Below are 24,286 nucleotides of genomic sequence, written 5' to 3'. Positions count from 1 at the left end.
ATATATATATATATATATATATATATATATATATATATATATATATATATATATATATATATATATATATATATATATATATATATCAACTTAAATATTTAGAAACAAATGAAAATTTTGCTTAAATATACTGAAATAAATAGAAGTTCACAGAAAATTATTTGAAAAAACAGTTTCTGGTTCTAGTTCAAAATCAAGAATGCGAATGTTATCGCATCCTTTTAGCCAGTATGTTATTTGCCTCCCTTTACTCTTGATTTCCACCTCATCGCTAAGTACCAAATTGAATGATTTTCAGATCTAATTTCTTTCTGATTTCTAGGTTAAATTTCGTTATGCGGATTATGAAGCAAAAAAAAACTTACGTAGACCAGTACTTTCCATTCGACTACTCGTATTTACTGTATCACCAAATAAGCAGTACCGTGGCATTTTACATCCCACTACTCCAGCAACTACTGGTCCTTGAAAATAGAACGTATCTTCAAGTATACAAAAACTTCTTTATTTAGATCAAACATTCTCTAAATTTTCCCTTGAAACTTCCATCATAAAAGGATAAAGAAATAAAGTCCTTCAAAATCTGTCACTAGGTAGACTATGAGAATTGTCCAATCGTTCGGGGAAGTACATTTTTCACGGTCTGAACAAGCATCTAGTGAATAAGACTGTATGCAAACTTTCTGGAAAAGGTCTAGAAAACGAGGCTAGATATGGCGCCGAAATATCAATTAGTTAGGTGATCCCAACTGAATCACCTGGCTGATGACATTCATCAGTATTTTCTTAACCTGCTCATATTTCTCGATAGCATGCTTCAGCAATGTCAAATCGATTCCATTCCTCCACCAAGACGGAGTAACCATCTAATTCTGTGGTTTGAGAGTTTCTAAAACAAAAACTTTCCAAACAAACCAGAATGGATTCCGATGCGTAGCTTCAGTTGTTCATTGGGTCGATGCCTGATCACAAAATTTTTCACTTTATGCAACAGAGCCAACGACATCTGAGCAATTTGTGAGGCATGGTGATTGTGCCGTTCAGGAAGACCAGATACTACCATGTATGCATCTCCGATCGTCTCCACCTTATATACTTTGAAATTGTCCACAACACCGTCGAATGCCATATACAAATCGTTCAGTAGTGTAACCACCTAAAATAAACAAATTTAACGACGAATTACCGAAGGCAGCATTATTTCTTCCGTAAGAAAACATGTCTAATCATAATTAAAGTTACTAAAATTACCCGGAATTATCCGAAAGTAATCATGCACTGACTCATTCAGATACTTTTCAATGTCAGATGACATATCTCTTCAGCATGGTGTCAAATATTATCTTAATAACGAGGGGATACTTTTATTACCTAGCTTGCTTAAAAATTCCACAGTATGTGTTCAGCCCAGTTTCGATATAACTTAATCACTACCACCTAAACATTATATATGGAGACATTTACACCACTCAACTGGCTATGTGAATTCTGATTCATCATTTTATGTCAGAAATTTATCACCCAGAAGTTTACTTATCATTCATTACCTGCATAGGTGTTGACATTGATGATAATGCCGTAAAGCCAACAATATCGGAAAAGTAAATGGTAACACTTTCGAATGCTTCCGCTTGCACGGCACGTCCACTTATCAACTGCAATTTAATGAATAAAATAAGCTGAGCAAAACACTTATTTGTATAAATGATTCCTCCTTTTATATTTCGACATAATGATACCAGCAGCCTAAACATTCGATCTTCACAAAAACCATGAAATAAATCGTTTACCTGATCGGCAACACTACGTGGCAACAACTGATGCAAGAGATCTTCAACTTTTTGCTTCTCAGCAAGATATTCCTGTGTTCGTTCTTCCACTAAACCTTCCAAATTATTTGCATATTGTTCCATACGTTTCAATAAATTATCCACCACATTGGATGTTTCATTACTTCTAAATTTTTTAAAAAAAATTATAAACATCAATTGTTAGTTTCATCATTTTAAAACAAACAATCAGTGAACGAATGGCTCAAGAACTTGAAAATTTGAGTCTTTGATTTCTCAGTAGCAATCAGTTAGTTTTCTTGCAATCAAGACAATTTGATCATCCAATAAATTACTCTTCAAAATGGTCGCATATTTGCAAGCCAAAAGAGAATGTTCTGATGAACAGTGAATAGGTAGATCCCGAATTTCCATTTTAAATAAAAATTAGAAAAAAAAAACGAACTTATTCAGTGAGCGAACCACTTTCCGAATAACGGCAAAATCCGGACGGTCTTGAAACTCTTCAGCCCAGCAACTGAGCATCAAATTGATTAGGTTCGGCTCAATTTGACCATCGATTAAGGCACTTTCTGGTATTTCCGGCCTACACAATTCTTCATCAGACGCTGGTACTCTTTGCACACGTTCACAAATTTCTATAACACAATCTAATTTTAGTTTTTCATATAATTCCGTTGGACAAAAGTTTATGCGGTATATCTGAAATAATAAAATATAAAGCGTTTAAAACACAAACATTAATTGATCATTTGGGTTTCCAGCGTCATACGTCATTCCACAAAATTTTAATGTGTTTAAACACCGAAAGTTCAATGTTCGCCATACCTTTGGGTGCAGGTTCGTTGGTCATATAGAAGGCACCTTTTCGAAACAACATTTCATGCAATATTATAGCAAAACTATATGCATCACCCGCCTTTGTACCATTCGGTCTATATGCATTCGGATTACGCAAAATTTCTGGTGCTGTCCATAATCTTCCTAAAAAATAAGGATATAAGATTAGCATTAAGCGCGATAACCACTTAATCACCAATACATTTCAAAAACGGAAAGTAAAAAAAGGAACTTTACTTTTGTAAAAGGCATGCTCGCCGATTTCTTCTGTATTTTCATCCTCCATGGCATGCAATTCGTGAAAACCAAAATCAGTAACTTTAAGCACAAATCGACTATCCACAACACAATTAGATGACTTCAATTTACCATGAGAACCAACAAATGAATTATGCAGAAAATACATACCCTTTAAACAATTCTTTACTTATTTTGGTATGTATTAAAGTACTGCACCATCAATTTCAACTGAGTCATAATAAAGAGTTAATACGATTAATAACTTGTGTAAATAAGAATTGTAACTTTATTGCTTATAGCGGCCTTATAATACTTGCCATCTTTGGAACATCCAATCCTTGAATAAACTGTTAGCACCAAAAAATTTCAAAAATGAATGTAAGGAGGAGTTTAACCTTAACTAAATCATGCAACAACGAATACTTCATCATTTTGTCTAGCTCGATTTTTTCGTTTTCTAAAATATCTTCCAAAGACCCTTTAGGACAATATTCTTGCACTAGACAATAATGTGGACAATCAACACAGGCTCCGGTGAATCTGAAAAGTTTTCATGAATCCAATCGAACATTTTGCTTACTACCATAATGATCATCATGTTATGCATGATACATGAAAGATTTGTTTTGACGAAAAAAAAAAAACTTGAATTTATTTGAGCAAATGTGGCCCCAAAAACTGCTTTCAATTATACTTATTGCACAGGAAATGCACCTAGTAATATGGTCATGCTGTAAATCCTTGATCCGCTTAAATTCCATCAACATAGAGCGGGTCAAATCTAGTTTCGGATACTTCTTTGGATCGATATTCAAATTCTTGACTGCGACTATTGTACCCTAAAAATGAAAAATGAAGATTTATGGATATTAGGGAATTAAACATCAAATATTTTTCTCTCTTGAGCAGTGGAAACCCGAAAAATTTCCATGAAATCAGTGAAGACTACCACTTTCCTAAATTTAGAAACCAGAACATTAAACACCTATAGAATCTCACAAAATAACCGAACTAGCCTTATAATTAGCAGTTTTCGTATATATTTGTGCATTATTTTGCATCTGTATTGTTTCCACTGAACCTCCACTCTAAAAAAAGTCGCATTTCAAATAAAAACTTCATGAAGAAGCGTGAAAATGTTTAATTTAAAGTTTATTTAAAATGAAATATGTATACAATACAGTACCATGTGGAAAATTTATCTGCTAAATCGGAAAAAAAAAAGACTACCCCAATACTAAATCCAGCAAACGACAGTTTCCGGTTACGTAACGAAAGGCTTTTCTTAGCGTGTAAATCGAAACCGTCTTCACTCGGTGGTTTTCTTTTCGAGTTGGAAACCAAAGAAAGTGGCGATGGCAACCGGCCACTTTCTGTATCGTAATCTTTGGGTTCGACACCTTCATTGATCGTTACATGCTGCCCCGAACGTGAAGTAGCATCCATTTTATGATCAAAATCCTAATAAAACAACATATTCGTGATGATACTCCTTTAAAATGAGGAATCCCTTTATTGTTTACAACCTCTAGAATGTACAGCCTAAATTCATTTTGAATTAGCACTGTTTGTTATAATATGTACCTAAACTGAATACCTTAGGAGTTCCTTTTACAACATCAGCACAGTTAATAAACAATGTAAATGTATGTTATTCCTACCTTGCTGATATGATTTTGGACATGCGTTGAATCTTGATGATTTGAATTTTTCTTTCGAGTAAATAAACTTAATTTCCGATCGATCAGGGCCGAAAACTTGCGGGTTGCATTGGAACTGGTGCTCCTCTAACAAAAAAAAAAAAAAAAAGAAAAAAAATGAATTTTCCATTCATAAATTTGGTAATATTTGCACATTCCTGAGAATGTGCAGGCTGTGTAAAAGAGCAGTTTAGCAAATTCCGCCATATTGAACAATATTTTGTCAATCCTTACGCAAATTTCATTTTCTGATTTTGAATTATAGCAAGAAATCACTAATATTATCAATTAACATGGGACCATAAAAATAAATAAAATGTACCTGGAAATCTTGATCTTATCACCTATATTAATGTTAGCCGTTAATGCATGCATGCCTATTATGCGTGTTTTTGTTAGAATTGTTAATTGATTTAAATGATCTGTTAATATTGTTACTGTTGACCACTAGTGACATGAAAGTGATGTGAATAAGATGATATCAACCCACGGTTACACATATTACTAAAAAGGAAATAGACCGATTATGGGTATACTAAATTAATTTTATAATCCATGACAATATAAGACTAAGATTTGGAGATGAGAAGGTAATATGAAATCCTTACCAGAAGAATAAGTTCAAAAATTCCGATCAATTTTAAATCATCTTTCCGCAAAGTATAATACCATAAAATTTAATCCAAAAACAGTCAACTAGACCGAAAAGGTCTCTAGCAAAACCGATCAAGAGAGAGGAAAACTAGTAATGCTCAAGAAACATGTGCTACATGCATTATCAGAATGAAGTACATAGAGACTAGATTTTAGAAGTGTTTAAAAAGATCTTAATAGACCACTTTATCACTGAACTAAAACCACAATTTCAAATTCAAGGAGGACTTTATAGACCTGACTGATGAAGACTAACCCTTACTGCTTTACTGCTGGATATTGGCGACACTTCCTAAAATTAATCATCGAATATTGATCTTTTTCTAGCTCTTATCGTGTAAACAACTAAAGGTGAACTTTAATATTTTCAGTAATTCTTCAGTTTTTGGAGGAAAATAGTGAAAAGCAGTATAATACAACATTAAACCATATTAGCAAAAAAGATGCTTACCAAGTTCATCAATTTTCTTGCACTAGAGCTAATGTAAAATGAAATTTAAATAGATCGATATGCATCTTATTTTGTCTTACATAAATTTCAATAGAAATGAAAAGATTCGGTATAGCTTGCAACGCATTTTGAAATACTGCATTCAGAATTCGCAGGTATTTAAAAGAAAGAGAAAAATTAAAACTAAAGGATGAGAGATGCAGTGAAATCTGTACGTTAAGCTGAAAAATTCCGAAGAGGACACCATGCCAAAAAAGGAAAAGAAAAAAACAACTATTCCGCCTCAGCCTAAGTTTAATGTTTCAACTTAAAAAACTACAAGCGTCCGTCATATTTTTGTCAAAGTAATCCATTTCATCATTATGCACTACTGCGATACTGTCTCAAAAGTTCACAAATTCAAAGGAATTTTTTCAATAAGTGTATCCGATTTTATTAGTTGAATTGGAAAACATTATTTATATCTTTAGCTTTTTTCTCGTATTCATTCGCTTCGTGATGCTGAACTTAAATTAGCAAAGTATGAGTGTAATTTTTTCGGTATGGTTTAAAAATGTATGGAAATTAATTAAAGCCATGCACAGCATCAATTTGTAAATTTTCATCTAATTTCATGGCTTAAAGATCTCAGTCCAAAAGAATAAGTCCATTATTAACTCGCACTATCTACTAAACGATGACGAAAATTTCCTGCGTTATATGAAATATTTTATCAATTTCTGAATTGACCAGTCAAAGTTTCTTCTTTAAAATGCATTTATAATCACTCAGGGAAGAATTTAAAGATAAAATCTGTGGCGGAATCCAAGGATATGAATTAGCGCAGAATGGAGGAAAGCGCTGTGATTGGAATAACTTCGACCAGTATACCAGGAGTCCGCGAAATCCTAAATCAATTCCTAGTCTTATGAAACTGCTTTTGTTTTGAAAAGCAAGGATAGAAAAGAATAAGCCGAGAAAAGGTGTATAGGAAGCAATATAGTATTTAATGGATAGTTGACATACCAGTCTAAAGCGACCAATACTGAATTCCCATTCGTCTTCATCCAACTGCAGAAACGTAACTGATGGAAATATTTGATGATTTAAATTTTGAAAAAAATAATTGCTTCGACAGTACAGCATCTAAGTAAGATTTAGATTCTCAGTCTAGCTTAGTTACACTAACGTTCCTCCCTCTCTCCTCATCACTTAGCTTCATCTCAAATATTTATTACAACAGTGTTCAAGAAACATAACTGGAACCATTTATAGCACCTATTAATCACATTCAGAATCGCCACTTAAATAGTATAGTGGTTGCTGCCTATTGCAGATAATGCTATAGTTCTGCGCAAGCTACACTTTTTAAAATTGGAATTGTTTTAGCTTCTCTTCACTCATTCAACAAATTCGAAAAATAGGAAACTAAACAAAGTCGCCCGACATTCAACTGCTACTTTTTCAGTAAAGATTTATTAATAGAAAAGGAATCTTTTTTGAGATATATTAAAAGACAAATTTTTATATTCTTCACTAATTTTTAACAAGCTTAAGTGTCAGATTTGAACCTGGATTAGAATTTCAACGCTTAACACTCAAAAAAAGTGCGGATCCACCATAACAGTACTAGACTCTCTATGAAGACAGTCAGTGGGTGTATCGTAATGTAATTTTGTAATGCAATTTTGATCAAAAAAAAAATGCGTTATGTTATTGAATTTCTTCACTTTTCCTACTTAGACTGTTAACAATATATAATAACTTTGTCCAGTTAGCATCATTATATTATGAATGGGTTTTTCATTAGTCTACAAAAATCAAAATTTCAAAAGTTCCAAATCAAAATAAAATTCAAATCAAGCCAAAACTTCACGAGGATCTGAACAGAAGCGTAAAAATCAAGAAAATCTAAACGAAGTACAAAAAGTCGAACATTTTCGCTGCCATTTGATGTCCTGCTATAGGAGCGGAGCAGCGCTTCGGATTCAAAACTGAATCCATGCAAACGTCGCATTCGCCTGCTCTTCTTTTTGTCTTTCTTCACTTCATCACCGTCCAAGTCCTCCCAGCGAATTTTCCATGACATTGCTGCCAACTCAGCTTCTAATCGGTACCGTCTGAAGTTAGGAATGGCAGGTTATACAATAATATGACAATGGTAATAAATGGCAGTGTACTTAAATATTAAAATGTTTCACCGTTTAATTTAGCATCCTTTCTATCATCTAGCATCCTTTCAAGCATCCTTTCTATGCATTTAACTGTCTCATTAAGATTTCAAGGAATTTAAGCTTCGGGGAACCTAAAGCAATCAATATATACCAAAGTGTTGACAACTTGTGAATCTCATGGGTTACTTCCTAAGTAAAATCCTAGAGAAGTTGATAGAATAAGGACCAACCTCCAGAAATAAATGAAACCAGACATGAGTATCAAGATGAAAATAGTAGAGCCACTGAGCAGATACACATAAAACGGATAACCTTCGGGACATTTTGAATGGTCCCAACCACATATTGGTGAATCTCTCGGTGGACTGCCACCAACCCAGTGAAATTCTGCCACTTGTTTCAATTCGTTTGATGCACCCGAATAATATGCGACTTCCTAAATCACGGTTGCATATTTCTATTATTTTTGTACCTCCCGAACAGTAGATAGGAGATTGTATATGAGGACTGAATTTGATTCGAGATTTAAATTAAAAAAACTAACAACAAATTTGTCTTGCTGAGGATCCAGGTCGAGTAATGAATAATCCGAATAACGATCACCATTCTCGTCTATTGATACATTGCCCGTAATACCTAAAGAAAAAAAAAACAAAATATTAAGCTTTGGACAATAACAATAATTTGGCAAGTAATTGCACAACTTGAAAGATCCAGCAGAAATTTCACAGTAAGGATTGCTGGAAAAGTCACCCGCATTGTAAATATAAACAGACTTTCTGTTAATGGTAATTTGTCAAAATCAGAGTGCATCACAATATCTAAGGTTATTTTCTATAGTAGCAGAAAATTTTTACAATACAATCATCGAGTTCCCATTGTTAGCAGTGGCGCTTGCATTTTCAGTAAGAACAAACTTCCTCTGCAACGCCAAAGCAATACGCGGTTCTTGTTTTTCAATTTGAAATCCGAAAATTTTTAAAATTTCTAACTTTTAGTTTTTTAAATCATACTTAAAAATTCATCTGAATGCTCCAAATTACAACGAAGTGTTCTGAGAATGTGGTTGCTAATACAAGGATTTCTCACTAATCGTTAGAACGAAAAGAAAAGTGTTCTAGTTACAATTATTAATGGATAATATCTCTCAAAATAATTTACTGCCGCCAAAAATTTCGTTTTTTACTGATGTTTGTTTCTCCTCTTTTTTTTATATGAAACGATGATCGATTAGAACTCTTCCTTATTCTGGAAAAGCTTAGTAACGATTTCGCTTTTTCGTAACCCAGCGAATCATTTCACTGCTATATCGCTTCGTTAAATGAACTGAGGTAGGATGGCGAAAGGAGAGAAAGGAAACAGTAGTAACCGTTGTTAAACTAATTTTTCTGAACAAGGAATTGGAAGTTGTTTGCAGGAATGAAATTAGTTCGAGTTTTTGAAAGTAAACGAATTACCTTACGATTTCATGAACCCAAAGCGGGAATCAAATCCCTAAACTTATTATAAAACATATTTCTGTATCCGCTGCACAATATGTACGAATACCAACATAACGCACCTGAAGTTCTTGCAGACTACATTTACAAAAAGTACACCAAAAGAAATTCCAAGCTGAAATCACTTACCAACAAAGGTTCGACTCCACATTTTACTGGTTATATTGTGCCCATTACGCGGATCCAGACCCTCAGTGAGTGTTTCATTCAGCGCTATCGCATAAAGCAAAAGTGCATCATAAAATGCACTAATAAAATTATTCATCTATAAAATGTATAACATCTTTTACCTTCACTTTAATGTAGCGAACTTGTATAAATGAACTCAAACGAGAAAAGGTAATCGGTATGTAGCTCTCAAAAACAGGTTGCTTCAGATAGTTAGGATATATATTCCAAATAAATTCCTCATCGATCGATTTAACTCAACTCCATCATTAATTATTTAAGAAAAAAGAAAGAGAAATAAACTCCTTACCTCATATTCTTTACCCGTTTTAGCTGAATAATTGTACTTTTTCTCGGCACGTTCTTTCACACGTGATTCAAAATTCTTGTATTCATCCAAGTCACTGCGCCTCAATGAAATTGTTTTCAGTGCTTGATATGCTTTTTTCGCTTTCTCATTTTCCCGAGATGTTGTGTCGTTTGACCGTAACCAAGGCCGTTCCGCATGCGATCTACAAGAAAATTTATGAAAAATTCAAGAGATTTGGTAAGGTTTTCCAAAAACTGATTATCAGAAATATCTGCTAAATTTATCAGCATCAAAACTAAAGTTGAATCACAAGTTCATAGACTTTGTAATTTAAGAAATTCATAAAAGAAATCTAAAAAATGTACCCAGTGGAAACATCAATATTGATGAAAACATATTCGCCGGATGTAGCCATACCCAAATCATATGCAGCGAGCATAATTTCTCGGACAGTATTCGGCGAGGCACATAATATTATCACTGAAAATTGAATGACATTTCAAATTAGTGAAATCTAAAAACCACAAAATAATATGATAACCTTGTCAAGTCTTTCCCTGTTTCTTTTTTTTTTGATAAAAAATAAAATCGATAAAAATAAAAAATTTCCAGAAATTTTTACAATTTTTTTTCTTTTTTTTGGAGAGGGGAGGAAGGACAGGTTCGATTAGCAAAATTGAAATGCAAACAGAAGCTGGGCTGGATGAATCACTAATGCATATGGCAGTAGCAGTAAATGATAAACAATGGTAGCGATAGTACATCAAAAGTGATCGATATTGTTTGCTAACAGGATGGATGATACAGTAAATATTTGATACAGGAGCAGTTTGTGAATAACAGCGCCGTTGTTTAATGCAGAGCTGTTGAGAAGTGACTCTTTTCAAAACTATACAATACACGAAGTGAGGATAAAAATTTTTGAATTCACCAAAAAAAGAGAAGAGTTTCTGGGAAGGAAATGCTTTCGATAGTGCAAATTTCTGTTGATGACCTGATAATAGTTACCACTAAAAAAAAAGAAAAGACACTTGAGATGAATTTGAGATGAAATGAAATTGACAAACAACACTTAAATTAAAATAATTCTCGTTCAAACATCTATAAAAATTTTCTTTTTACTAAAATTATCGAAATGAAACAAACTAAGTTGACGGTTACAATCGAATAACAAAGAATGTATGGAATTAAAAATTTCCTTCAACTCAAATGATTAAATATTTACCGTCAATATGGAGAGAGAAGAGAGATGAAAAGGGACCGAAAATTGAAAAGAAATGCAAATCTATTCGTCCAATTTATAAACAAAGTAGTCTTTTTACTAAAAATGATTTTTCCAAAAAGCTCCCAAATCACCTAGGATTATTAACCTTTCAGCATTTATTTCGTGTATCACATGATTACTAATCAATTTCATCGGTTAAGTGGAACCGACCCGCTGATTCATAATTGTTCAATTTAACCGACCGATCCGCTGATTCTTAATTGTTCAATTTAAGCGACAAATCAAAAATCTGCTTCACAAATCCATCTCGTAAAATCTATATCCGCAGTTCTTCCTCCTAGCGTAGTATTTTAAAGTACTGATTTTTTAAGTAATATTTTACAAGTAAATGGATAATTTCAAGGATTATGGATAAAATATGGATAACTGCATAATTACAATAATAACCAAATTCAAAAAGCACTTCCAATATTGCAGAAAACGATGCTGATTCTCGTAACATTTATAATTTAGTATTGCAGCACAAATTTCACATACCTTGCCCTCATTTCCAATCATTTTTTCCATTTACTCCTCGCTTAAATTCAAAACAGCATGCCCGTTAATTCATTAATTAGCATGCTATCAATCTCCAACAACTTCACATTCTTAGCTGCTAATGTCTACATGTCACTTAACAATATTTAGTATTAGGAATAAACACAAATTTTGTTTGAAATTAGTAAGACTGATGTAAGATAAATAATTATATATAAGATCAACTCTGGATGTAATTAAATTAAATTATGGAAGCTAAGTCTTCTATGAAATATTATATCATAAATACTGTAAAAAGCTGCACCTGCTGATATCGAAATCTTTGATAACCTAAACAAAATCTTCCTTTGTCTATTACTATTCCATTTCTATTTAGGCTATTTATTTATCTAATGTATGAAAAGGAAAGAAGAAAGGCTTCTTTATTTATAGTAAAGCCATTATGAAAGCAAACCAACATATTTACTCTTGTTAATACTGGCATCATGGAAATGGGTTCAGAGTCCAATTGTATACACTAATGGGAAAACGTTTGAGAGAACTCATTCTGATTATCTTAGGTTCGGAATCCAGCACTGCACTCATAATTTCAGGATTAAAAAAGATGAAACAGAAACCTATATAAACGGTTAGGATTTGGAAGTTGCCATGCGATATTAACTCTGTAATCCGAACATTTATTTCATAAAAGATTAAAATAATTTCAAAACTTATCTGAAACAATAAAGCCACCATGATGATTATCCCTTTCATTTAATAAGTAGTGCATTTTGAACATATGCTAACAAGTAACTTATTTGACTAAAATCGTTTCTTTTTTAATTTCATTATGAATATCTGCTTATCGGTCCCGAAATCTGTATGACATAGCCATCAATAAATTTGACTTCCGCAACCATTTCAACAGCTATATTCCTTGCACTTCGAATAAATCACATCTTTCATCCCTCGCACATGAAATTATCCTTAGTTTGCTATGAACTTTTTAAAAGTTCGCTAGTAAAGTACAAGAAGCGAATTTTCAAAACGTATTCTTCAAGCATCCTTTGAAAGTAGACAAACTCTTCCTCTCCTCATAGAAATTTCAAGCGCATTTTTCCTCTCCCTTTAAAGTTTTATTAACATAACGAAATGAGAAAAATGGTAATTATAAAATTAACAGAAAATTGTTTGCCGAGATACTCTGAACTTCTCTACAGAAAGCTAATCCTTAAAGACAGGAAAAAATGAGATTTGTATCAATAGCATATTTCGCTGCATGTTCTTACTAGCTTACGCATATATTAATAAAAATAGTTGTGGCCTAATCTCCCACCTGTTCTCTTCAATATGTAAATAAAAAAGCATAACAATTACTTACAGGTTGGATTTCAGTGCATGTACCAGAACTGAACAGTTAGCAAAAATCCTCAATGAGCTCATAAAATTCAAATAAGAAAATGAATTTTTACATATCGATGAAAACGATTACATGAACTAATGAGGTCTATTCGAATGTCACATGCTCGGCAGCAGTCATTGCCACTGATTTCATTCATCAGCGCATCAGCGCAGGTTATTTGGTCATTTTAAATATTACAATGATAATTTTTCACAATTCCATGTATAAATATGTCATTTATGTGTGATTGGTGTTTAAGTAAAGCACAATATTTCGTATATGAAACTCCTCGATACAACAGTTCCTAATTTGAAATGAGAGAATGGAATGCTTATTATCAGTGGAAGAAACGACAATATCTTTCGATATAGCTTTAAATTGACACAACCAAAGCCTGGAGAGAACTCTCACTCACACACACCACCGCTTCAATATGGGGAAATAAATGAAATGAATGGAAAGAGGAGTAAAAAAAAATTACCAAAATTTGAAAAGGATTACCGGAAAAAAAACATGTACAAGATGGGAGTAGTTTTGTCTAAGGGAAGCTTTGATAGCAGCTCTCGCTAGCTTGATTATCATCCCTTTTTTGTATCCGAATTCAAGAACACATTTTTTTTGGTAATGCTACAACACTTAAGCGCGAAATAGAAATCATGAAAAGAGAACAGACATCTGAAGGAAAACCCAAAACAGTGTTAGAAGTTTCAACAATGAATGTATGAGAGGGATAATAAATTAGAAAGGAATTTAAAGAGGCATTAAATTCAATCAACACAAGTGGTAATATTTTTTGTTCTGAGGAAATGATGTCCAAGTTAATCATTTTCTCGAAGGGAATTTTGTAAACAAAGAATGAAAAAAGAAGGAATATTTTTGAGATGTGATAAATTACCCATCCAGAAAGTAACTGGACTTAATTCAGTAATAAATCAATTTTTATTTGATAAAACTGATGCTAAGAATCTTTATTTTTTCACATTTCTCTGAAAAAAAAATGTAGGCTGTTTCCATACGAAGGAAAAAGTATGAAATGGCTTGAATAAACTAACCAATTTACATATGTTAAGTGAAAAATGATGCCAATATTGATGATCGATATGTAAAAAACATTAGAATTTTTGTCTCTTAGAGTATTAGATTGTTCTACTGCTATATGAAATGATAATACACAAAAAATCGAAACATCCACCAAAAAAAAAATTATAAACAATGTCAATTCCAACGAAGCATAAGTTTGAATTATAATTAATTAAGCGTACTCAAGCTACAGCCAAAAAAGTCGAAAGTCAATGTTTTATCTTTTAAGCAGGGGGTAATAACATTAAACTTACAGGAATCACACTCAATCTGGATACCCACCAAATCTGGAGGTAACTGATACATCCCAGAGAAATTCTTCTTAAGACCACATAAAATGTTTAAATTTTAAATTCTATCTAAAGTTTCTCCGAAAACATTAATTTTCCGTGTCGGTTTAGAATGAAAGATAAACAAATGTTCATATTCATATTCCAATAATCAGTTCCAGACTAAATGCTGTCGGATTACCGAAGAGCGAAAACAAACTTTTCAAACAAAGAAAGAAACAAACTTATTGTGATGAATTAACACCGAATAATAGAAATTGGAAGAAAAGCAAGAATGCTTCCATCGATTACAATTACAGGAAGAGAAAAAAGGATGAATTACTGTCAAAAACATCTAAGGACCCTTCTTAAAAACCTCAGTTTCAGATTTCCAGAATAATTTTCAGGAGCTTGAAATCAAAAAAAAAAAAAACGACTATACAATACTATTTTGAAGTACTGTACAGCATTCAAAGACCGACCATAGTTCCGCAGTATTTCTTAGAATGATATGAAATGTAGAAAACTGCATAATTTATCTTAATTAATCGAAAATATAATGTAAATTAAAGAGTGACAAAACGCACCATTGGCAAGTTCCGAAACAATCTTTAGCCAACTTTCAATTTCACCCGGAATTCGTGCAATTTCTTCATCGAATGCCAACGAGGGGGTTTGAATTTTCCAAGCCTCCTTGAAATAAGCACTTTTTTCGGTGAAAAAATTTTTTATAGCATAGAGTGTGAAATAACAGTGACTGGAAACACTTTCGACAACCATTACTTCACCATTTGCTAATCTCGGTCGATTCACAGCTCGACGTTTATCGTGATACATGAGAACCAGATTCTGATAACCCAGCGACAAGCGTGATTCCTGGACCGGTGAGCGACTTCGTAAGGCGCTATGCAACCCGGAGCCAGAGGTAAATTTTCCATTACCTTTGTCTATCGATGCACCTTTTTCGAATTCTTCCCGATATGCAATCAGCTTGTACATACTATCAGCCATTTGTCGATAGCTACCTTGTATTCGGGTGAGGAACGGGTATGTCTGCCGATCACCGAGATTCGACACCATTCCAGCGGTAGTGATTACTGGCACACCATGTCCGAAAGCAGCAGTAATCTTGGATGTGGTTGCCAGACTGTAACTATCAGCGAATCCAAGGATTGCATCCAGGCGATGCGAACAGTAGGCTGTTACGACACCAAGGGTTGCGAAACGTTCCGCCAAATTTGCATTTTCCGAGAATTTCGAATCATGATATGTGAAATTCAGGAAATCGGCACCTATCTTTCCAGACTGGATCGCATCCATCACGCTGATATCAATTACTGGTCGTGCTTTCGGCATTGTAATTCCAAAATTATCGTTGTTTGATTCATTTTCCGGCAGAACGACGAGGACATTAAAGGGTAACTGGTGACCGTTTATCGCGGAACGACTTATCTTGTCGTCAACAACCTCACCGAAAGTTGTTCGTACAAAGTTACCAAACAAAGCGATGCTTATAAGAAGGGAAATGGTAACAGCTTGCTTTTTCCTTGGTAACCGGCCGAAGTGAGACCGAAATTCGGTGACCGCTGTCATGACAATAACAGATGTCATTAATGATGCTTGCAATGACAGGCCAAAATCTATCATTTTCGGACATTCGATTAATGAAAGTGCTGATAATGTTGATGGTGATGATAATGGAGGTAACTAAGGTAGTGTTCTCTTGGCTAGTCATACAGCAACGATGATAATTCTTCTAGCCATATGATAAGGCTCTAACAACAACAGATAACGGATGTTTAACGTAATTTCCATTAAAATGATTAATTCTCAGTAATGTCTAAGCTCTTCTGCGAGAGTTTAGAAGGCAATGGTAGTCGTCTTCGCAGGGGGCGGACAAAGCAGTAACAATGGGTAGAATTCCCGTAATGATGCAAAACAAGAGACGGTCAAAGTTGATTCCGTAAGTGAAGCCATCGAAGTTCAAATAACGGTAGCGATAAACGTAGTTGTTGAACATAACAATAAAAGCGAGTAATAAACAACGAGAACAGTATCGAAATCTCTTTTCTTTCTCTTCCTCTCCCTCTCTTTTTCTTTGTTCGTTATAGTAAATATAATATACAAGAGTCTGAAAATTACCGATAAATAATAATTTCATCAATGCTTTCTGTTTAAGTCAGAAACATTGAAGCATAGAGAGGAAGTTTGTAGGAAAGGAATTCAAAACGAAAAGTGGTTATTATAAAAGTTCGGCGCAAAATACTACTGCAAGGGAATTGAGCTCAGCATCCGACTGGCAGAAGCCTAATTATAGAGTTACTTACAGCTGTGATAATATATCCAAAAGACAAGAACTGATTATCGCCATCATCGTTGACCTTATCATCATTATCGTTGACAACATGCTGAGTGCTACAGCTACATTTACTATCTCATAACCGTCAAATTAAGAAAATTTCAGCCTGTGAGAGATTGTTATTTTGCAACAAAACTCCTTCGGTGGTAGCAGAAAAAATCAAACTTTCTGCCATTGGTACGACCGAGAAATTTAAGTGAAAGCCAGACTACTGCTTACACGGGTAAGTTCATCACATAGTGAAAGATTTGGTAATCATGTCACTAGAGATTATTATCATTCGGTGATAACAATAAAAGTAACATCAGGTGAAGAGGTGATACGCACAAGTACGCCAATAATTCGCAAGTCCTACCACGCCCACCCACGCACATAAACGGGGGCTTCTCCACCCACGCAACATACACATAGACTTCTTCACCCACGCACATATCAACAACAACTGCAAACAACGGAAGCGTTATATGTATATCGACAGCGTGCGCCCAAAGCCATCCGTCTGCCAGTCATGCCACTGCTTCCCTGTGGCTGTCTGTTAGTATATATGTGTCTGTCGCCACCATTACATATATGTGTGTGTGTATATGTGTATGTACCACACAAGCTACGCATTTATCTGCAAATGTATGTCCGCTGATAAGTAGCAAGGTGGGATAATTAGTGATGCTGATATTAAGTGCTCATTATTTACTGCTATGTTACTTGAATACGTGAAGGATGATTGCTACCTACACGTATTACGTCAGTTTTACAGGTAACTTTCTATTCACGCAACAGAAGAACGGACAAGGATTGGTGAGAGAAGAGGAGCGTAAGGGAAGGACTGGTGTTCAGTTTAGTATCCATCCATGAGAGAAACGAATGAAAAAAGGGTGAATGAAGTTGTCGTCGCTTCATTATTAAAGCGAAGAACATCACAGATACACACACAGACAGACACACACACACGCAGACACATACACACGCATATACACACACATACACCTGTAGCTATCTCTTCAGCCAATTCCTTAGAACATAGCACACTTATTGTCCAAATCCAAGTTACGAATCCTGTGGAGCGGAAAGAGGATGCAAATCTTTGGGACTTCAGGACATGTAATAAGGAGGTGTTCTCAGTGATAATATATGTCTTCTGTCTTCCTTTTCCTTTATCGTTCCAAATCAACTCTTCCTGGCCTCTGGACAACAGGGCCAAAATAAATAACCACTATTTTATAGAATCATTTGTCTGATTATTCCTCTCCACCCGATTTAAACAAAAAATACCTTATCAACTGCCACGATCTGGGAATTCCGGTGGCCGTGTCACGCGTTAACGCCAGAATAATAGCTCATGCATTGCAACATCAATTTACGATGAAGGAAGTAATGATGGGACTAGGATGAGAAACAGAAGCTGTTGTTTTCTGTTATCTATGTGACAGTAGAGGTCATTTATTTAAACTATCCCTTTCTAAGTCTATTCAATATTTTGGTGCGAATCCTTCCACTACCAACATCTAGAAATAAACGGTGAAAAACTGATGCACATTTTACATATAGCAGAGAGCAGGAGGACTGGTTCTTCTTCAAAACTTCTTGGAGATGCAGAAAAGCAGGACTTATGAGCGATTATTAGTCTTGATCTTACTCCATCCATAGTGCCATTTCTGCAGGCATCTAATAGTTAAATATCTATCAATCTTCTCCGTTAACATCGCCAACTAGAATTCCTGAAGATTCTAGACAATGAGAAAGATTGATCTCTTTTAATCTTTTTCTTTTTGAAGTCTTTTTTGCATAAGCGAATGGTTTTGTTTACAAAAAAATGGGATATTACTATGACAGTGATACTGTAAATGATGACTACTACGTTATCACCATCGTGATAGAAGGAAAATGAAATGAAAGAAAGGAATAGTCTATGTAAACTGCAATGTTCATGGCTAATACGAAATGCAAGGATAAAAATAGTGAAAAAATGGCGATAAGAAAGATAATTATGATTGCATTAATAAGAAATGTTAAGAGAGGAGACAAGGACATTAAAGTCATTCGATTTGTATTGGGATAAAAAAAAACGAAAAAAAGGAAAAATGAAGATGGAAGAGACCCTGAAGTGATCGAATAACTAGGAGAAAAGATGCTCAATCTACTCGAAACAACAATGTAATTGCTGTGCAAAAGCAAAACCACTGCAATTCTTTTTTTTTTTTATGCTATCAAAAACGAACAAAATAGAAGGAAAAGCAAAGCATGGTGTTCCGGAAGCAACAAGTGCAAACAGTAACTTGCCGACATCACTTCAAAAGGTCAATAAATATGCTATTTGTTGATCATCTGAGCTATTTACGATGCAAATCATTCTCACTTTTTTTTTGTTTTTTTCGGAACGAGGAATTCATTTTAGATTTCAACCAAAAAAATCTGTTCTCCGTTTCATTTCATCGTGATTTAATCACATTCTTATGATCGACAAAAATTTATTGTTTTAAAAATTTGCTATTTATTTCATAAATTTTAACATATTCACAGGGGAATTTGAATTTTCCCCAGGAAAATAAAACAACAATGAGAAATAGGAAGTAATGGAATGAAGAGTAACACCCATTCCGTGGCTGTCATATCATCCTGCTTTACCGCATCCGTTACTCATTTGAACCACATTTATCTGTGTTTGGGTGATATCCGCCTACAACCGCGCTTATCATCTGATGTCTGACGATTTTCCGATACTTTTCATTCCAAGATTATTTAATACTATCCTTTTGTCGTAGAAACAACAAGCAATTATTACATCTCTTATCAAAAATAAATGATGCAAAATTGTCCGCGTAAATTAATTTGTTACTAAAACAAGGAACAAGTTCAAATTCATCCGTGCTATCAGAATCGTTTTATCATACTAAATGACAATTTCGACCTAGTAAGATATCATTGGATCTCAATAGGCCAATAGCCGGTATTAGCTAATATGTATCTTAGGAACAAAAAAATGCGGTGATAAGAACTAAGGTACTGGATGCCGAATATTTAATTAGAAAGAGCCGATCCAAGGTGAAACCACTTTCTGCATACCTCCCGGATACTTCCCGGAGAGCCTCATTCCTTAAATAATTTTGTTTTTGGCTGTTTCAACAAAAAAAACTTTATAAATTTTCAGAAATTCGCTGTGAAATAGATCTCTAGCCTTCAGGGAATAACGAATTTGGTCAGGATGTATGGATATTTTTTCATTGCAAAAAAATCGCTCATTGGTAATAGCATATGGTAGCGCAAAGTAGCCATAGGATACTGTAAAGTTGTATTAGACTATTTTACCAGATGAGGAACGACCTGGATCGTGTATTTAACGGATAGTTTCTGGCCTATATATCATTAAACGATAGTTATTGGAATGTTTTGCTTCCAGAATCTATAGCGTACTGATATGCTTCATAGAATGAGTTGAATTGTTTTTATCGGGTTCTAGAATAATTTCACAACTTGTATATTCCAGGAAGGTTTTTCATATATGTAAATAAAATCAAGAAAAGATAAAACCACTTAGCTAAGACGCTAAACTTCAATAATATTAAAGAAATTTTATTGAAATTCAGTGACATTGGAACAAAAAAGATATGATTGATAATCAAGAATTAGGAAAATTCGGCGGCATGCAGATTATTTGCTGATATTTTGCATGAGACAAGAAAAATTTATTGAATAAATTGTGACACATTGTGACACCCATTATTCCCTTCCTTTCACTTTCATTTATTTTTTAAGGGGGAAAAAAATATCAGACGGACTTCCCCAGGAAAAATGCATGGAGGTAATGGTGAATTCAAATAACCCGGAAGAATAACATTTTCGCTTGAAAGATTTCCCAATACCTCAAACAGATTTCATTTACGGAAAGTATGAAGAGATGGGAAATAAGAAATGTGTGGAAAAGTATAATATGAAATGCTAACACAGCGAGAAGGTTAATTCCAGCATCCTAGACAGTGCATAAAATCAATGATACTGTGCCCGAGCTCAGTTCCTTTCCGATGCTGAAGCAATAATAATATCCAAAAGTAGACTGTATTGTGATGGTAATTAATTAGAATTGGAGTTAAACTATGATATTAGAAAATGAGTACAATTACGAGATATTACATGAATATATCTTCTGCTGAAGACTTCTACGAGTATGAGAAACGATTTCTAGAGAATGACTATACATAAAAGCTTAGAAGCTAAACGATAATATTACAAGAAAAGAGGGTTAGTATTAGAGATATTTCGCAAAGCAAATTTCTTTATTAACTGAAAAAGTTGGGAAGTTATTCCTCAGAGATCCTATAAATACTTCCAAACACTCTATCCTGAACACTATCTACAGAGTTTGGAGAAAAATGCATTCTCTTCAACTATTTTGACAGATCTTAAATCTAATTTACAAGGCATTCCTATTTAGCGCCAAGCTTTTTGCATATAAATTTGATCTCGGCTTAAGTTTTTCAACACACATAAGAATAATATGCAACTTGAGGACGTTTTTTTTGTAGGAAATTGTTTTTAATTAGTATACTTGGTATTAATAGTTTCAGAATAACTTAAAACCTTTAAATAAAAAAGTGAACCAAATTTAAATCGCAATAAACACCGCTTTAGTAAAAGTATTTCCAACAATGTACTTAAACGAACTTATCATCTGATTAAATTGATTATATTTGATTATAGTTTCACAATTTTGTTACATAGTATTAATGTTAAATCAGTTGAATTATAATGTCCTGAAATTAATAATAGAAGGAAATTTAGACAACGACCGCGCTATCATCAGAAAAAGATAATATTTTCGTTCTAAAGCTCATTTGAGACAAGACTGGTATCTACGAATAGATAATGAATAGGAACATGCCACAGTGATAAGAAAAGCACAGTTGAGAGAGTTATCAGAAGTAATTTCAGCAGACAAATGCAAGAATAGGAAGGGAAGTCTAGGTGTGACAGTTAATATAGCAAGTTCAATATTTTCTCGATGAAAGAAAGAAAGGAAGAAAAAGTTAATTTGCAGCTTAGTATGGAAGAAATGCACTTCCTTTCCATCCTTTCAGAAAACGAAAATAATTTGAAATTGGATAATATTGAGATGGATAAAAGGGAAGATTAGACGACCTTTTTATCATTTTAGCCCAAGTGTCAATTGTGCAAGCATCAATGACTTTGACTGCATATAATAAGGTGCAGGAAAGAGCGTTTAAAATTGAAATAGAGAGATAACGAAAAAAAGTAGATGGAGGAGGAAGGCTATTGGAGAAAACAGCAAGCTTTAGCTTAGTCTAAAATTATCCATCATAAAGTAGAATTAGCTAGCTAAGGAAAATTACATGAAATTAGAATGAAGTAGACAAGGTAAAAGCTATGCTTACAACTATCGATTGCAAATTGAGTGTTTTTCAATTGCATAATACACATATATCGTTGCATTCATCTCACTTCCTTCAAAGGAAATGTGAATGTGAAATTATTCATTGTTAAAAAGAGACAGAAGGTTCAAAACAGGAAAAGGCGCTGGGCTGGCTAGTTTGCTTGTTGTAAGAACACATTGGATTCTTCTGGAACTATCTTCTATTAATGTAATAATATCCTCTTCTTGAAAAATAAGGGAGCAAGATAGGATATGCTAATTTTGTTTAATTCATATCCAGTTTCTCTCCTTATTCTGTTCTTCCGGAATTATTTGCAAAACTTAAAAAATGGAATGAGAAAATTGAAAAAGATGTTTTCTCATCCTTCTTTTTCCAGTGAAACTAAAAAATTTTGCAGTGTCTGCTGGGCACAAAACAATCGGGATAAGCGCTTTCACGAAACAATGGTAAACAAAATAGAAATGATGTCTGTCAAAGGCAGAATTTTCTTATTCATTCTTCTGGCACCTCAATTTTCCAACATTAAAACTGAATAAGTTTGCAGCTTTGTCAGTTTGTGGAGCTAAAAATTCTATAACATTTCAAATTCTGGGAAGTTCCATAAATTTAAATGTGACGAAAAAAAACCATATGGTGAAGACGTCAACTTTGGTATGAACTTCCTGTTATTATAACTTCCCACTAGCATCAGAATTGTTAATTAGCTGATAGCCTAAGCCAGCGACAAATAAAGCAATTGTTATTTGCAGTATCCGAAACTTTTGTGTTCTTTTCCGCCTTTATTATTATTTCCAAATTTTCAGAAAAAGCTGTGTAATACTACAAAATCACTACAAAATCAATAACGAATCCAAAAATCCAGTTCCATTTGCATAAAGTTGACATTTTCATTTAGCAAACTCTCAAAAAGCGAATTCGATAAAGTGTGCCGCTGAAATTGCGAGAAGCAGTAAATCAATAATTGCTTTGATACTGTTGGTATAATGTATTGTATGTATAGATATATACTGTGCAATGTAAACTAATATTGTGCATCCACTGTTTTATGTTCCCTAATAATAATGATTCTTGTGACCCCAGAAGTGACCTCAGAATTGACCTCGAAACTGACCTCAGAACTATCTCAGAATCCGCCCTATTCGAGGAAGAAAAAGGTCCTGAGCACCAAATCATTTTGGAAAGACGTGTTCCAACAGGTCGGTTGGAAAGGCGATAACGGGCATCATTTGGTCTTCGGTCCCCCTTTTGTTCATATTGATATTGTAATTGTTGAATTCGTTTCTGTATTAACCAACGCATAGGAATAAAAGTTTAATTACCCAAACCAACTAAAGAGGCAGAAAGAACCCTCAGTTTTTGTCACGGTTGAAGAGAATCGGCGACAAGGTGGATTTGATTAAAACTACGTATCAGTTTGAAATAAGAATGCAAGAGGCTAAGCAAATTTAGAGTGGAACTTTTGCAACTTAAATATGCGAGGAGAAAAGCAAATAAACATATGCACATATAAACACATACATACACACAAACGAACAATTTGCAGTTCGTTTTTCGAACGAGCGAAGGTTGCACTTCTTTTTGCAAACACCATTTCCATATGTTCTCGCACCCTCCCAAGTGGTTTATTCATTTTTCGAAAACTGCGAGTTGTTAAAACGAGTCTTTCGTTTCTTTCCTTTACAGTCTATTTATTTTTGCAACGAAATTTCTTTAAAAGCAATTCTTTACTGGCATAAGTATGAAAATATCTTTATGAAAAGTTGAACGAACAAACACTTCAGCTTCAACACAGGCAACTACTCTTCTTCCAAAAATTTTCAACAACCATAAATGAAAATCAAGTATTTAGTTAAAATAAGTTGGAAGAAAGCAAGGAAAATAAAATTTTCATCGACTGATGCATGACATTGCATGCATGACATTTTTATGACTTCAGATGAATCCATACCTATCAAAACTTCATCTCAAATGATCAAGGATGTATGACTGACCGTTGATTCAAAATCAGTCTTGAAGAAGCTGCAAATAAACGAAGCGAGAGATGCGCAAATGTGTCAATGAGAAAAAGTGGAAGAAGTGACCAAAGAGAAGAGAATATATTCCAGTACTGCTTCTTACCTGTCACAAAAGTACTTAACTCCCTTTCATATTCACATAACTTCACTTCCTCTCTCTCTCTCTCTCTCCTCTCTATTTACTTATTGTTTTCGACCCGTAAAGTTTCTGTATTTTATAGTGCTAGTAAA

The 24,286-nt window shown here is 33.9% G+C and overlaps 3 protein-coding genes across 3 annotated transcripts in view; 1 reads left to right on the top strand and 2 right to left on the bottom strand.

The window, feature by feature from the left end:
- LOAG_17928 (RGC/RGC protein kinase) overlaps window positions 1-16,201 on the bottom strand; it is a 19,742-nt gene extending 3,541 nt beyond the window's left edge. Inside the window, exons 1-20 of the mRNA XM_020450596.1 lie at window positions 14,885-16,201; window positions 10,171-10,285; window positions 9,806-10,007; window positions 9,457-9,592; window positions 8,373-8,464; window positions 8,059-8,264; window positions 7,591-7,774; window positions 6,681-6,725; window positions 4,532-4,657; window positions 4,101-4,331; window positions 3,887-3,958; window positions 3,585-3,709; window positions 3,266-3,410; window positions 2,868-3,039; window positions 2,619-2,774; window positions 2,236-2,428; window positions 1,791-1,956; window positions 1,548-1,655; window positions 916-1,156; window positions 366-464 (exon numbers count right to left, since the gene is read on the bottom strand). Coding sequence (XP_020305703.1) covers window positions 366-464; window positions 916-1,156; window positions 1,548-1,655; window positions 1,791-1,956; window positions 2,236-2,428; window positions 2,619-2,774; window positions 2,868-3,039; window positions 3,266-3,410; window positions 3,585-3,709; window positions 3,887-3,958; window positions 4,101-4,331; window positions 4,532-4,657; window positions 6,681-6,725; window positions 7,591-7,774; window positions 8,059-8,264; window positions 8,373-8,464; window positions 9,457-9,592; window positions 9,806-10,007; window positions 10,171-10,285; window positions 14,885-15,944 — 3,874 coding nt within the window. The 5' untranslated portion in view covers window positions 15,945-16,201. The remainder of the gene's footprint in view (window positions 1-365; window positions 465-915; window positions 1,157-1,547; window positions 1,656-1,790; window positions 1,957-2,235; window positions 2,429-2,618; window positions 2,775-2,867; window positions 3,040-3,265; window positions 3,411-3,584; window positions 3,710-3,886; window positions 3,959-4,100; window positions 4,332-4,531; window positions 4,658-6,680; window positions 6,726-7,590; window positions 7,775-8,058; window positions 8,265-8,372; window positions 8,465-9,456; window positions 9,593-9,805; window positions 10,008-10,170; window positions 10,286-14,884) is intronic.
- A 1,303-nt stretch (window positions 16,202-17,504) lies between these two features.
- Window positions 17,505-17,765, top strand: LOAG_04413 (hypothetical protein; the record flags this gene model as incomplete). Its single annotated transcript, XM_003139950.2, has 1 exon — window positions 17,505-17,765. A coding segment is annotated over one exon (261 nt), but the record flags the coding sequence as incomplete, so codon positions are not given.
- A 5,166-nt stretch (window positions 17,766-22,931) lies between these two features.
- On the bottom strand, window positions 22,932-23,670 carry LOAG_04412 (hypothetical protein; the record flags this gene model as incomplete). Its single annotated transcript, XM_003139949.1, has 3 exons — window positions 22,932-22,971; window positions 23,152-23,321; window positions 23,563-23,670. 3 exons carry the CDS (start codon window positions 23,668-23,670, stop codon window positions 22,932-22,934), a joined length of 318 nt encoding a protein of 105 aa, XP_003139997.1.
- Window positions 23,671-24,286: the final 616 nt, after the last annotated feature.

The sequence above is a fragment of the Loa loa genome (assembly GCF_000183805.2).
Source record: "Loa loa unplaced genomic scaffold supercont3.155, whole genome shotgun sequence".
Taxonomy (NCBI): Eukaryota; Metazoa; Nematoda; class Chromadorea; order Rhabditida; family Onchocercidae; genus Loa; species Loa loa.
This window is presented reverse-complemented; position numbering and strand designations above follow the sequence as displayed.